General features: G+C 47.8%; 1 protein-coding gene across 3 annotated transcripts in view; it reads left to right on the top strand.

Moving 5' to 3' along the window:
* cdc42bpab (CDC42 binding protein kinase alpha (DMPK-like) b) overlaps positions 1-12,482 on the top strand; it is a 95,408-nt gene that overhangs the window by 78,194 nt on the left and 4,732 nt on the right. For all 3 annotated transcript variants that reach the window (XM_082961904.1, XM_014144822.3, XM_014144825.3), the window contains 9 exons: positions 68-130; positions 260-513; positions 684-1,023; positions 1,312-1,409; positions 1,499-1,583; positions 1,823-1,946; positions 6,517-6,634; positions 7,005-7,125; positions 10,493-10,653. In XM_082961904.1, the coding sequence (XP_082818030.1) occupies positions 68-130; positions 260-513; positions 684-1,023; positions 1,312-1,409; positions 1,499-1,583; positions 1,823-1,946; positions 6,517-6,634; positions 7,005-7,125; positions 10,493-10,653 (1,364 nt within the window). The remainder of the gene's footprint in view (positions 1-67; positions 131-259; positions 514-683; positions 1,024-1,311; positions 1,410-1,498; positions 1,584-1,822; positions 1,947-6,516; positions 6,635-7,004; positions 7,126-10,492; positions 10,654-12,482) is intronic.

Here is a 12,482-nt window from a genome sequence, read left to right as displayed (position 1 = left end):
CTGCACCTTGTTACCTAACTATGCAGTAGACTCTGAATCAAACGTCCTCTTTATGTTTTCTCTTCAGATCACGAGCGTGTTGCCCTGGGCAACGAGGAAGGCCTTTATGTTATCCATGTCACCAAAGATGGTAAGACTTTTGGACCTACCCGCCTGATGCACTTCACCCAGTTTGCAGTAGAATGCTCACCACATATTGGCTATCACAGTGGAGAGGTCTTTTTGACAACTCGCTCTCTCCCCCCTCCTGACCTCACAGAGATCATCCGCGTGGGAGACAATAAGAAGGTCTACCACATCGACCTGGTCCCCCAGGAGCAGCTCCTAGCAGTCATCTCCGGTCGTAACCGCCACGTCCGCCTCTTCCCCATGGCCGCGCTGGACGGACGGGAGATGGACTCCTACAAGCTGGCTGAGACCAAGGGCTGCACGGCGCTGGTGTCCGGGCCCATCCGAAACAACTCCCTCATCTGTCTGTGTGTGGCCATGAAGAGACAGGTCATCTGTTACGAGGTGGGTGGTGGGGACGGAAGGAATGGGGTTGTCAAGCACATTGTCATATTTTACAAATTATGTAGTATAACTTTGCTTAGAAAAGCAACAAAATATATTTTCATGGGATTATGAAATTTCAAGAAAAATGTACTCACTAAATAACAACATGATGGTTCTCTATCTCCCAGGTAAACAAGAGCAAGGCGCGCCACCGCCGGCTGCGGGAGCTCCAAACCCCAGGTCCTGTCCAGTGGATGGGTCTCCTGAGCGAGCGGCTTTGTGTGGGCTACCAGGCTGGCTTCACGCGCTACAGCGTCCACGGGGACTGTGCCCCGGTCAGCCTGCTGCACCCCGAGGACCACACCCTGGCCTTCATATCCCAGCAGGGCCTGGATGCGTTGTGTGCCGTGGAGATATCCTCCAAGGAGCTGCTGCTATGCTTCTCAGCCATAGGCGTCTATGTGGACTCGCAGGGCCGCCGCTCGCGCCAGCAGGAGCTGATGTGGCCGGCTGTGCCTAACTCCGCCTGTGAGTTCTGAACCAGCACAATTGTCTTACCGTTATCATAAACCAAAATAGGTTTTATTTCTCCACTGTTTACAAACAAAAAGTAAATTAAAAAAAAAAGTATATAGCTTCCGAATATGTTTTAAACTATCATGTGGAGACAGTCCTTGCTTCTAGAGCGGCTGTGTACAAATTTGTGAGGGGTTACATTTCCTCTGTCTCATCCCAATGTCTTTTTGCATTTAAAAACAAATCCCAGAATGTAGATTTAAGCCTGAAGCTGATATTGTCCTCCTTCCTCTCCTCCAGGCTATAACGCCCCCTACCTGTCAGTGTACAGTGAGAATGCTGTGGATGTGTTTGATGTCAACACAATGGAGTGGATTCAGACCGTCCCACTAAAGAAGGTGAGAGTATAGGACTGCACATGTAGCGGAGGGCCGGTCGTCGGATTGGTGTAGGTGTAACATTTGACCCCTTTGTATCCCCCCTGAAGGTGCGACCTCTGAACCCTGATGGATCCCTGAACCTCCTGGGTCTGGAGACAGTGAGGCTCATCTACTTCCGGAACAAGACAGCAGGTTAGTTGCACACAGGATAGGCCTCTGGACCGCTAAATGCATAGGAGAGATCCATATCTTGATTATGACCACTGACTGAGTGAAATACTCATTTTAATGGAGAATTATTATCATGTTCTTTTTTTAAAGAGATATTAAAATAAAATAAAACTGTCTTAGAAATATTTATGATGATCATGGTCATGCTACTGATGATGCTGTTGTTGTTGATGACGGTGACCATGTTGTTAATATTCCAGAGGGTGATGAGCTGGTGGTCCCTGAGACTTCTGACAACAGCAGGAAGCAGATGGTTCGCAGCTTGAACAACAAGAGACGCTTCTCTTTCAGAGTCCCTGAAGAGGAGAGGCTACAGCAGAGGAGGTACACTACACTCTACGTAGTGCACACTACACTCTACGTAGTGCACACTACACTCTACGTAGTGCACACTACACTCTACGTAGTGCACACTACACTCTACGTAGTGCACACTACACTCTACGTAGTGCACACTACACTCTACGTAGTGCACACGACACTCTACGTAGTGCACACGACACTGCTTATGATAGTCCATCGTATCCGATGATGACTTCCTCTTCTGAGTTAACGCTGGATTCTTTGGTGACTGTAGAGTCCAATCTGAGATCCACAAACTTTATTGCTGGTGGGGCATATGCCTCCTGAGCTGTTTTTGCTGTCTCTTTGTGCTCCTCTTTTCCTCCCACCTCTGTACACAACTCTGGCAGAGCTGCCACCAGGTGGAACGGTCAGCAGCAGCATCCTCGAGGTCTGTGCTGTGGGTTTGATGTTGCACTTCTTCAGCAACGTTTTTAGCAGGTTCTTGTAGAGCTTCATCTGCCCCCCAGCAGACCACCGTCCAAGATGTATCTGGCCATACAGGATCTTCCACGGCCAGCGCTCCTGAGACATTCTAATGACATGCCCAAGCCAGCGCAGTTGGTGTTGGGTGACCATGGCCTCCATACTCTTGTAGTTTGTCTTAGCAAGTATTTCTGTATAGGGCACATGGTTACACCAGGTGATTCCCAGGATGCGCTGCAGGCATCTTATGTGGAGTTGCTCGGGCTGCTTGTTGTGGCGACTGTAAGTGACCCAGGCTTCCCAGCTGTAAAGAAGTGTGGTGATGCAGACGGCTTAATAGACAGTGATTTTGGTGTGGAGGTGGAGATCCCTGTTTTGGAAGACCCTGCGTCTGAATTTCCCGAAGGTAGCTGATGCTTGCTTGATCCTATTTTGAATTTCGAGGTCGACGCTGCAGTTCTTCGAGAGGATGCTGCCCAGGTATTTGAAGGACGGGACTATTGCCAGTGATTTGTGTTCAGTTGTGAAGACGGGCATGGTGGGTGGAGGGCTGGATCTCCATTGGCAGACCACCTCTGTCTTGGTGGTGTCTATAGACAGTCCCATCCTGCTATAGACCCTCACAGCTGCTACAAGGACAGATTGAAGGTCTTCCGGAGTTTGGGCCATGAGCACAGTCATCAGCATACTGCAGCTCAAGAACCTGCTCTGTCAAAAACCTTGGTGGTTGTTTGGAGCCTCCTGATGTTGAATAGATTTCCATCCAGCCTGAAGTCCACCAGAACCCCGCTGCTGTCCTCAAGCTCCTTGTGGAGAAGCTGGGGGACACATAGGATGAAGATGTTAAAGAGTACAGGTGCCAGCACACACCCCTGCCTCACACTGACGCTTACTCCAAAGGGCACTGACTCCTGCCCTCCTATGGCCACTGAGGCATCATCCCATCATGGAACTGGCAAAGGATGTTAACACATTTGTCTGGACAGCCATATTTGAGTAGAATGCCCCATAGTAGTTCCCTGCTCACCGTGTCGAAGTCCTCAGAGAGGTCGACAAAGGCCATGATAAGGTCCTGATGTTGTTCACGGCACTTCTCCTGGAGTTGACGTGCCGTGAATGTCATGTCGACTGTACTCCTGTTCTTTCTGAAGCCGCATTGTGACTCTGGCAGCAGTTCCTCTGTGATGTTGTTCACCAGCCTGTGTGGCATCACCTTGGCCAGGACCTTGCCGGCAACAGCCAGAAGAAATATCCCCTGGCTGTTGCCGCAGATGGACTTGTCACCCTTGTTCTTATAGATGGTGACAATGTTTGCATCCCACCACTGTTGGGGGACGATCTCCCGGTCCCAAACCTCGGTGATGTACTGGTGGAACTTTCTGGTGCAGAAGTAACCTCCCTTCTTAAGTAGCTCTGTCGGCATACTGTCAGCGCCAGGAGTCTTGTTGTTCTTGAGGGAACGGATAGCTGATAACCATTCACCAACCTTCCAAGAGGTGTTGAGGTCTTGAATGGGTGGATGGACAGGCAGTTCTTCCAGGATGGAAGGATGGATTGAGTAGTGCTTCATAGTTGTCAGCCCACCTCATCAGGATCTGGTTTTGGTCCTTCAAGAGAGTCAGACCATCAGCTGTTTTCATGGGGGTGATGGAGTGACTTCTAGGGCCAAAGCTTTAGTTGAGTTGTAGAAATTGTGCATGTCGTTTTTGTCGGCATAAACTTGGATGTATTGTGCCTTATTCGTCCGCCATTCGTTCTGCAGAGCAATCAAGGTTGTTTGCACTTCCTTGCGTGATGCACTCCATTGCTTGCAGAGGGTAGCTGATGTGGGGCTGTTGTGAGTAGCCCTGTGCGCTTTGCATATTGTCCAGTAAGGCTGTGATGGTGTCAGAGTTGTCATCGAACCAGTCCAGATGTTTCCTACCTCTGTAGCCAATGGAGTGGGCCGCTGCCTGATAGAGCACTGAGCTAATAGATGCCCACAACTGGTCCATGGGGTCATCTGCGCTCAGAAGAGGCTCAGTCTCCCTCAGCCTTTCAGCAACAGAACTCGTCCCTTACTGCAGTTTTCTCAAGCCGGATACAGTGCAGACGCCTCTTACTGGACTTCTGCAGGCGTTGGGGGGGACGGGACGTATTCTCATGTGGAGTTTAGACAGTATCATACAGTGATCTGTCCAGCATTCTGCAACCCTCACGGCACGTGTCAGCAGGACGTCATTAGTGTCAGAACATCTCACTATGGCGTAGTCGATCAGGTGCCAGTGTTTGGAGCGTGGGTGCATCCATGATGTTTTATATTTGTTCTGCTGGAACAAGGTGTTAGTGACAATTAAATCGTGCTCGGCATATAGAGTTAGCGGACTCGTGCCGTTCTCATTGACCTGACCAACACCATGTCTACCCAGCACTCCGCTCCATGTTCTGTCCCACCCTAGCGTTGAAGTCACCCAGCAGAAAGATTTCGTCATTCCCGGGTGAAGGGCCTCATTTAGTGACTAGGGGGATACGGAGAGACATGAGTCTTTCACTTATGCCGAAAGGTGTTTCGGTGAGGCTGGGTAGAAGGCTCTAATTGCCAGTCCCACACCGTGCTGATGTTGTCCACCCGGAGGGTAACCTTTCCAGAAGAAGGTGTAACCTTCTCCCTCCTCTTTCAAGGAACGTGCATCCAGAAACATGGTCTCACTCAGGGCAGCAATGTCAATGTTGTAGCGCCTTAGTTCTGCAGCAATCAAAGCTGTTCTCCGATGGGGTCTATCGCTATTATCGTCAGTGTCCAAAAGAGTTCTGATGTTCTATGTCGCCAGTTTCAGGGGAATTATTTTCTTTAGCATTTTTCAACCGCTGAGTGGAACGTTTTTTTAGGCCACTTTATAGGCCTCTCCCCAGCTGGGGTGAGCAGTGTGGCTAAATAGGGCTGCTCAGTCACACGGGGGTCTGCCGAGAGCAGCTGCCACTCAAGTCCCAACTGCTGGTGACCATAATAGCCCTGTGCCGCAGGCGTGCAGAGGGGTCTGATTAAGGCCTCCCGGTGCATTCACTCCTGCCCCATCACCAGACAACCCAAACCTGCCAGGCTTTAGGCCTGTTTCCGGTTGATGGCTTCACTGAGGTCAGAAGTGGATACCTGCGCAAAGGAAGTTATGTGAAGTGCCGCTGAGGGTGCGCAATCCTCAACAGCACTACTTCAGTGTAAGAAGGTGAAATTCCAGTGGCAAGGGGGGAAATCCAGGACGACCAGTATCTTCCACAGCTGCAGGAGGCTGCCTGAACCCCAGTCTGTCGGCGTCCGCCTACCACGTGCTGCCAGCACGCTGCTTTTCTCTCAGGGTGTGCTCCCTTAGCCTTTGTCGTACCAGACTAACCCACAAGGCAGCGGGACAGTGGCTGATGGCTGCCAGGACGTGTACACACTGCTGCTCCGAGATCCCCTGCCGGGTTAGCCTGGTGTTTCAAGACAACCAGTTAACGTGTGCCGCCGCGATAAGGCCCGACAGGAGTCTTGGTCATAGCTTTATACCGGCAAGGGGAGACTTGTGCATACTGCTCCCCAATTCACCAAAAGGGCTAGCTGGCAGCAGCGAGCTGTAAGCGAGAGTATGCAAGCACGTGGTAAGCGGGCATGCAACTAATCTCTAACCAGGCACTACTGCACTAGGTGTGTCACATGCACCCTGCTGTTGCCCGCCGACATATGTGTGCATATGTGTTCATATCCATACACTACACACTACATAGTGTGCACTACACTATACACTACATGGTGCACAATACACTATACACTATAGTACACAATACACTACACACTACGTAGTGCGCACTACACAGTACACTACACACAGTGCATAATACACTACATAGTACACAATACACTACACACTACGTAGTGCACACTACACACTCATAGTGCACAATACACTACACCAAGCTACTTCACAGAGGGAGTGTACAGCTAATGGTACACACTACAGATTAAGTACAGACTCCATACCATTCATCCATATTCGTCCCCTCCATAGGCATAAAGCTCATTCTGTTCACGCAATATCACTCTCTACTGGTGCGTTCACCCTGTTCTGGCCACAGTCACCTCATTCCTGTGTTTGGTGTGTGTCCTATACAGAGAGATGCTGAGAGACCCAGAGATGAGGAACAAGCTGATCTCCAACCCCACCAACTTTAACCACGTGGCCCACATGGGACCTGGGGACGGCATCCAGATCCTCAAAGACCTGCCCATGGTAAGACGGGCCACGACAGAGAGTGTCCATAGATGTTCTGCTTAGTTGTAACAAGCTGAGTACATCCTTCTCTGGTCCAACTGAGCATCATGTGTTTGTACGTGTGAATGTCTGTGCGTTTGTGTGATTTATTGTCTGTGTTTACATATGTGCATATGTGTGGTCACCATGGCTATATTACATGTTATATGTGTTCATATCCATATTTGTCATTCGGTGAATGTGTATTCACAAATGTTTCTGTGCCTGTATATCTATGCGTTCTAATCCCATCTCCATAATCCATCTATCTGTGCCTCTCTGTCCTCATCCGCCCTGGTCTATTCTGTCCTCCCCTGTCCTCCCCTGTCCACTGGCCTTTCTGACATAGAACGTGCGTGTTCAGGAGAGTCGTGCTGCAGGCTTCAGTGGCTCCGTGTCTATCCCCTCCATCACCAAGAACAGAGCCGAGCCGGGACGGTCCATGAGCGCCAGCAGTGGACTGGGCATCCGTAAGTACCACACTACTAAACACACTAAGCTAGTAAGCTTAATAGTAAAATAAATATTGTATAATAAAATTAGGATTAAAGAAGCATCACAAGATGTAGGCCTGGGTATAGAAAATTGATGTGTTTGTTACTAGTGAACAATGGAAAGTAGATTTTTGTAGTTTTAAATGCATTTACAGTGCCTCGCGAAAATATTCATACCCCTTGACTTTTTCCACATTTTGATATTTTACAGACTTATTCTAAAATTGATTAAATTGTTTTTTCTCATCAATCTACACGTAATACCCCATAATGACAAAGTAAAAACAGTTTTTTATACATAAAAAATATATCTGAAATATCACATGTTCATAAGTATTCAGACCATTAACCTCTATGGGCTAGGTGGGACGCTAGCGTGCCACCCGTGGTGCACTCCATCAACAGCAGGTGCATTTCAAGAGCGGCAAATTTGAATCCAAATAAATGTCAAAATTCAAATTTTTCAAACATACAACTATTTTACACCCTTTGAAAGATAAACATCTCCTTAATCTAACCACGTTTTACGATTTCAAAAAGGTTTTACGGCGAAAGCATAAATTTAGAGTATGTTAGGACAGTACATTTACAAGAGTTGTGTGTAATGTTTTGTCAATTCAAAGACAGGGTCACCAAAACCATAAAACCAGCTAAAATGATGCACTAACCTTTTACAATCTCCATCAGATGACACTCCTAGGACATTATGTTAGACAATGCATGCATTTTTAGTTCTATCAAGTTCATATTTATATCCAAAAACAGCGTTTTACTATGGCATTGATGTTGAGGAAATCGTTTCCCTCCAATAACCGGCAGTCAAGTCAGCGTCACAAATTAAATAATTAAAATTAGAAAACATTGGTAAAATATTATATTGTCATTTAAAGAATTATAGATTTACATCTCTTGAACGCAATCAACTTGCCAGATTTAAAAATAACCTTACTGGGAAATCACACTTTGCAATAATCTGAGCACTGCGCCCAGAAAAATACGCGTTGCGATACAGACTAGACGTCATGTTGGGGAGATCTAAAATCGAAAATACTATGTAAATAATCCATTACCTTTGATTCTCTTCATCAGATGTCACTTCCAGGTATCACAGGTCCATAACGAATGTAGTTTTGTTCAAAAAAGCTCATCATTTATGTCCAAAAATCTCCGTCTTGTTAGCACATGATCTAAGCCAGCCGGACTTCTCGTCATGAACGAGGGGAAAAAATATATTTCCGTTCGTTCAAACATGTCAAACGTTGTATAGCATAAATCATTAGGGCCTTTTTTAACCAGAACATGAATAATATTCAAGGTGGACGAATGCATACTCTTTTATAACGTATTGGAACGAGGGTACCCAACATGAACTCGCGCGCCAGGTGTCTAATGGGCCATCATCGTTCCATGGCTCTTGTTCGGTCAGATCTCCCTCCAGAAGACTCAAAACACTTTGTAAAGGCTGGTGACATCTAGTGGAAGCAATAGGAAGTGCCAAAATATTCCTCAGCCCCTGTGTTTTTCAATGGGATAGGTTTAAAGGTAATACAACACATCAGGTATCCACTTCCTGTCAGAAAATGTCTCAGGGTTTTGCCTGCCAAATGAGTTCTGTTATACTCACAGACACCATTCAAACAGTTTTAGAAACTTTAGAGTGTTTTCTATCCATATATAATAAGTATATGCATATTCTAGTTACTGGGTAGGATTAGTAACCAGATTAAATCGGGTACATTTTTTTTATCCAGACGTGCAAATGCTGCCCCCTAGCCCTAACAGGTTAACTCAGTACTTTGTTGAAGCACCTTTGGCAGCAATTACAGCTTTGAGTCTTCTTAGGTATGATGCTACAAGCTTGGCACACCTGTATTTGGGGGGTTTCTCTCATTCTTCTCTGCAGATCCTCTCAAGCTCTGTCAGGTTGGATGGGGAGTGTCGCTGCACTGCTATTTTCAGGTCTCTCCAGAAATTGTTGATCAGGTTCAAGTCCGGGCTCTGGCTGGGCCACTCAAGGACATTGAGACTTGTCCCGAAGCCACTCATGCGTTGTCTTGGCTGTGTGCTTAGGGTCATTGTCCTGTTTTAAAGTGAACTTTCACCCCTATCTAAGGTCCTGAGTGCTCTTGTGCAGGTTTTCATCAAGGATCACTCTGTACTTTGCTCCGTTCATCTTTACCTCGATCCTGACTAGTCTCCTAGTCCCTGCCGCTGAAAAACATCCCCACAGCATGATGCTGCCACCACCATGCTTCACCGTAGGGATGGTGCCAGCTTTCCTCCAGACGTGACGCTTGGCATTCAAGCCAAAGTGTTCAATCTTTCATCAGACCAGAGAATCTTGTTTCTCATGGTTTGAGAGTCTTTAGGTGCCTTTTAGCAAACTCCAAGCAGGCTGTCATGTGCCTTTTACTGAGGAGTGGCTTCCTTATGGCCACTCTATCATAAAGGCCTGATTGTTGGAGTGCTACAGAGATGGTTGTCCTTCTGGAAGGTTCTCCACAGAGGAACTCTGGAGCTCTGTCAGAGTGACTATCGGGTTCTTGGTCACCTCCCTGACGAAGGCCCTTCTCCCCCGATTGCTCAGTTTGGCTGGCCGACCAGCTCTAGGAAGAGTCTTGGTGGTTCCAAACTTCTTCCATTTAAGAATGATGGAGGCCACTGTGTTCTTGGATCATTAATGCTGCAGAAATGTTTTGGTACCCTTCCCCCGATCTGTGCCTCGACACAATTCTCTCTCGGAGCTCTACGGACAATTCCTTCGACCTCATGGCTTGGTTTTTGCTCTGACATGCACTGCCAACTGTGGGACCTTCGATAGACAGGTGTGTGCCTTTCCAAATCATGTCCAATCAACTGAATTTACCACAGACTCCAATGAAGTTGTAGAAACATCTCAGGGATGATCAATGGAAACCGGATGCACCTGAGATCAATTTTGAGAGTCATAGCAAAGAGTCTGAATACTTACGTAAATAAGGTTTTTCTGTTTTTTATCTGTAATATATTTAGCAACAATGTCTAAAGACCTGTTTTCGCTTTGTCATTATGAGATATTGTGTGTAGATTGCTCAGGATTTTTTTTTATATAATCAATTTTAGAATAAGGCTGTAACGTAACGAAAGTCAAGGGGTCTGAATATATTCCGAAGGGTGACACTCATCTCTAACTTTCTCTCTTCACTTCTCTTCCTAACTCCCCCTCCCCTTCTCTGTCCCACTCTCTCCCCATTCCTCTCTTTCTTCCCCTAACTCCCCCTCCCCTTCTCTGTCCCACTCTCTCCCCATTCCTCTCTTTCTTCCTCTTTCTATTTTTGTCTCTCTCTCTCCCTCCTTTTTCCAGGTTCGTCATCTCAGAACGGCAATGCGTTGAGGAGAGAGCTGTCCGGGGGTAGCTACAGCTCTAAGCGCCAGACCATGACCTCTCCCTCCGAGAGCTCCTTGTCCTCCGGAGGGGGTATGGACGGCTGCAGCGACGCACCCCTATCCCAGTTCGATAGAGAGGTACGTGACCAGCCTAGCTTGCTTCCTCCCTAGGGCGCCTGGGTAAATTGTACTTGATTAAGGCTACTTAAACTCAGCTACTAATAATTGGGAACAATTATGCTGAATCTGTGTCTCAGCTTAGATGATATACCGTAAGTCGCATCTCTGATACTAGTGTTCAGATAGTTGTATCTTGGTTGTATTTGGTTGTGAGAGTCAAGTGGATGGATCTGAAACCACGTTTCACTAATCGTTTTGAGTGCAGTTGCTCTAAATATGACTAGGTTCACCATAACACTACACAGACACTGAAAATCCTGGTGACCAATGACGTGGAAGACATATCAAATATCTCTGTAATTAGACATATCAAAGTGTGCCCCATAACTCTGTGCCCCCCTTTTACCCACAACATCCACCACCCAGCCTATGTCTTTTCGTGCCCTCCCATATCTCCCTGTGCCTCATCCTATCCCTCGGTCTGATTGGTTCCTAGACCCACCACAGCCCCTCATAGGGAACTCAATCGGCCCCCCATACGCAACCCTCACCCGAACCTCAGTCACAGCCATTCCCCTCTCTGGTTCTCTGCATCTGGCCTCTGCTCACTCAGCCTCAACCACCCAGCCAGTAGTAGCTGGCTATAAATCACCACTAACCACTGATTCAGGGTCGGATAGTTTTTTCATCCCCCTAATGTTTAAGGTTAGATTTGGGGTCGAATAATCTGATCCTAGGTCTGTGGTTAAGAGCAGCTTTTACCTCAAGCATCCAGCCATCCTCAAAGCGGGGGATTCTTGCTCTAGCTATCCATCGTGCCTTTGGCTCCCTCTTCTGGCCTGGCTGACTGTCTACCACCCCCACCGTCCCTCATACCTGGCTAGCTCCATCGTGATTCGTGCCTGCCCCCATCTCGCCCCCCCTCCACCCGCTTCGCCAGCCCCAGCATGTTGTTCTCTGGGCCGGGCCCGGGTCGCTGAGTCTGTAACTGTTCCTCTCCAGTGGCAGGCGGTCTCGCCATCGGAGAAGACCCCCGATCTGAAAAGGGCTTTAAGGACCCTGCTTAGTAAGATGAAGGTAATGTCAGCACACACACACAACCAACCCAGACGCACTGTAACCTACCCCTCAACCACACACACAGACACCAACGCGCACGTGCGCGCGTTGCCCACAGTCCGGAAGCTTTGCCCCAAAGCCTCCCATCACTCCCCCCTTCTGCCCAGCACCGCACCATTTCAGCCCCAGCAGCACCAGCATCTGATTTCCCCGTCTGTTTCTGGCTAGAGTGCGGTTACTCATTCCCATTTCCCCTGACCTGCCTTGGTGTTTCTACTCCATTTCCTGGTTTGGTTTTTGGAATGGGGTGTCACCATCATCCTCTACCCCGCATGCGTCTGTCTGCTTTCATACGGTCCCCCTGTGGCCAGCCCAACTCATGTTTCTAATAATAACCCTGACAGTATCTGATCTGATACATCATCAGGAAGATACTGTGGCGCTCCTCTCCTATAGGCCATTATCGTACCTGTACCTTTGTGCCAGCTACTGTAGTGCGGTGGTGGACGGTTGTAGCTCCCACAGCCGTAGCCTACTGTACAAATAGCCTTAGCAATGAAAAATGTACGTTTTGTCTGTGAGAAACATGTGGCGCAGAGGACAAATTCACTCTCACCACCTCCCGTGTAGGGTTGCAAAATTCTGGTAACTTTCCTCAAATTTCCCCGGTTTTCTAGAAACCCCAGCTGGAAGGTTCCCGGAATCAGGAGGGAATAATCAGGGCATTTCTGGAAAACCTGGGAATTGTGGGATAGTTACTGGAATTTTACAAAACCTACTACCTCCAT

Source organism: Salmo salar, chromosome 15, assembly GCF_965601325.2.
Source record: "Salmo salar chromosome 15, fSalSal1, whole genome shotgun sequence".
Taxonomy (NCBI): Eukaryota; Metazoa; Chordata; class Actinopteri; order Salmoniformes; family Salmonidae; genus Salmo; species Salmo salar.
This window is presented reverse-complemented; position numbering and strand designations above follow the sequence as displayed.